At 43.5% G+C, this 2,931-nt stretch overlaps 1 protein-coding gene across 1 annotated transcript; it reads right to left on the bottom strand.

The window, feature by feature from the left end:
* Positions 1-372: 372 nt before the first annotated feature.
* On the bottom strand, positions 373-2,059 carry bhlha9 (basic helix-loop-helix family, member a9). The gene has a single exon (XM_018691132.2). It carries the CDS (start codon positions 1,863-1,865, stop codon positions 993-995), a length of 873 nt encoding a protein of 290 aa, XP_018546648.1. The 5' UTR covers positions 1,866-2,059; the 3' UTR covers positions 373-992.
* Positions 2,060-2,931: the final 872 nt, after the last annotated feature.

Below are 2,931 nucleotides of genomic sequence, written 5' to 3'. Positions count from 1 at the left end.
AAGTAAAAAATCTAGAAAAGCATATTGTGCAAAAAGCATAACATGCATTGTTCATGGATTTTAGGCTCTCATAGTAAAAACACTGTCCGTGTTGTCCTTGCTTTCATTTTGCTTTGTGTAAATAGCACCTTGACTTTTCTTCTCCCTGAAAAATGACAAGATTGGACTTGTAAGGACATTTTTCCAATGAGTGAAGGACCTCTCTCATCTCAGACTCAGAAATGGTAGAGGCCACTGACCTTAGGCTATAATCAAACATGTAGACATGCACACTCAGACACACATTTGTAAAGCAATGTGTTGTGTAACGTTATATGGAATTCCTGAGAACCAAATGACTACATATAAACATGTTTGTCATGAAAGGAATGATGCCATGACTGGCATCATTTTAACATTTAATTTTTAGGTTTTAGAAAATGATGTACAAACTTTTTACAATTTTACAAACAGCCATTCATTTTTATGCAGTACAGAGAATAAATACATTAACAATGTTGAACTTCAGGTTCAAATCTTAATCACATTTCCTTAAGACACACTTTCCATGACTTGAAAGAAAACAAAGTGTGAGAACAAGTTACATAACAGTATAGCAAATGCAGGCTGTCCCATCTGTGTTTTAGTCTACTTATTGTTTTTTAAACAGATGACAGATGACAATGAAACAACTAGACAAACACAGTTGTATGGGTTAATTATCTACAGCAGACAGTAGAACATTCTTTAAATTTAACATTTTGAAATGCACGATCAAAATACATTTCCCAATATTTACAACATTCTGCAGTCTTGATTGCCATTGCACTTTTATTTATATCTGTTACATTTAGATGACTCTGCTCTACAATAAGAGAGTGTTGTTGTAATACTGAGTTGATTGCAACAGCAGAAGCAAACAAAAACCTCATGTCAGTTTTCTCCCTGAGATTATTTCACAGTCCGCTGGTATTATCAGCAGTCTTCAGGGCTCACAGTGGTGGATGTACCTGTTACAGTATGTCAGAGCACACAGAGAAGCTGCGCTCCGGCTCCTGCTTGTAGCTCACCTGCCATGGAAGCCCCAGAGCTGGAGGAGGCTCCACAAAAGTGTCCATGTATCCCTGCGTACAGGAGGCCCACATCGCTGGCTGGTACCCCAATCCCTCACCCGCCTGAGGGTATCGTAGAGGACTGGGTGGATGGTTGTGGGGGCTGCTGCAGTGTCCATGTGAGGCATAAAGTTGTCCCTCAGTGGGATAACAAGGATAGTGTGGTGATGGGGGACATGATGACACAGTGTTATCCATGTAGACGTGCGGCTCCGTGGGAAGCCTGTGCACATGAGGCCCTTGTTGTGGCTGCATCTGGTGAGAGATGGACGTGTGCCAGGGGATGTAACTCTGATGCTCCAGACGAGGAGCTGTTACCCTGGTCTGCTCAAGTCGAGATGCTCCCATCGCAGCTGACCCAGCAGATGCCCTGTTGCACTCTCGGTGGGTGCAGGGCTTGCTAGGAGGGTTGGAGCTCAGGAATACTGAGAGAGCAGAGATGCGGTTTATGGCCCTCTGCAGCGTGGCAATCTTGGAGAGCCGTTTGCCACTGAGGTCGTGGTTCAGTGCAACACGCAGGGCATTGAAAGCCTGGTTGTAGTCCATGATGCGTTTTCGCTCACGGACATTGGCAGCCATTCGTCGAGCTTTTGAGCGGACTGGTCGGTTGCGCTTCTTGGTTTGGCCCTCCTCTGGGTCACTTGGGCTGCTGGTTGAGCTCTCACTGTCTTGGAAAGATGTTTTAGGACTTCTGATGTCCTCACCTTGTCCCAGCACACCAAGCTCCAGCTCCTCCTCAGAGAATTCTGAACCTGTAACACTGCTGCAGCTCATTCTGTCAATTACTGTGGAGACTTGACGAGTCTCAGTAAAATCTTGGTACTTGTAATGTAGTTGTAGCAAAGAATCTGTGTTGTCTAAAGTTGGTCTGCTGCGCCTGCAGACTGCAAACACTCCCCGAGTATTTGTTTTCGTGGGGCTGTCGGTATTTGCTGCTGTGCCGACAGCCCAGGTATTCTCCTCCTCTGACTCCTCTAGTGCCTTGTGATTACTTGTGCCTCAACAAGACAGGTTGGCCTGCTTTTAAAAGCTCTTGAAGTCACATGGTACAGTCACCTGTAAGGAATGGTGCACTCTCTCTCCCTCTGCAGGTTTATGGGTGCCCTCCAGGCAAATGGCACTGTCACCTCCTCCTCCTACTCTGACTCTCCCTCACATCCCCTGACATGATCTTACAGAAGAGTTTCAACACTTCATTTCAATGTAAAAACACAAGCAAAACATACTAATTGTTTGGAAAAAGCAGCTAACTTTACACTTCCTTTAACACCTTTAAATGGATTTGATTCAACTGTTTTTCACTCCTTAATGCTCATATTATATAACTTATATATTATTATAACTCCAGTTAGGTGTTTTGCTACTTACTGGAGAGTAACTGTAATCTGCAGAGTTTTAAAAAGCGAGATTAAGTTACCGCTAGTCACTTATTCCATTTGTAGTCATTGTAATTCCTTCCTTTACAAAGAACATCATGTCACTCAGACTGAATAAACATTGTTTCTGTTTACCATCATTAGAAAGAAAAGCATGAATGTTAGTCTCAGGGACATTTGTGACAAATTGCACATTTATCCAAGTGGCGTAATCTGTTAGAGACATTTCCCCTTTTCTCAGGTCTGAGAGGAGAAGAACCGTCTTATCTACCTTAGGTTAGATTTGTCCTTGCAATTAGCTGTCTCTTGAGTCTCTTTCTCTCTCTCTGTCTCTCTGTGCTCAGGTTTAAGGGCCATGTAATTTAGAGTAGCTTCCCTGGAACCCATTCCCATAAATCAGGCCTGGGCAGCACCTGAGGACAAGAGCAGAATGAGCCTTAGACTTCAAAGAGAGGGAAAAAACA

This window comes from Lates calcarifer, linkage group LG20 (assembly GCF_001640805.2).
Source record: "Lates calcarifer isolate ASB-BC8 linkage group LG20, TLL_Latcal_v3, whole genome shotgun sequence".
Taxonomy (NCBI): Eukaryota; Metazoa; Chordata; class Actinopteri; family Centropomidae; genus Lates; species Lates calcarifer.
This window is presented reverse-complemented; position numbering and strand designations above follow the sequence as displayed.

What these genes read in the sequence shown, in the direction of transcription:
- bhlha9 (XM_018691132.2), bottom strand. Translation starts at nt 1,865, where the DNA reads ATGAGCTGCAGCAGTGTTACAGGTTCAGAATTCTCTGAGGAGGAGCTG.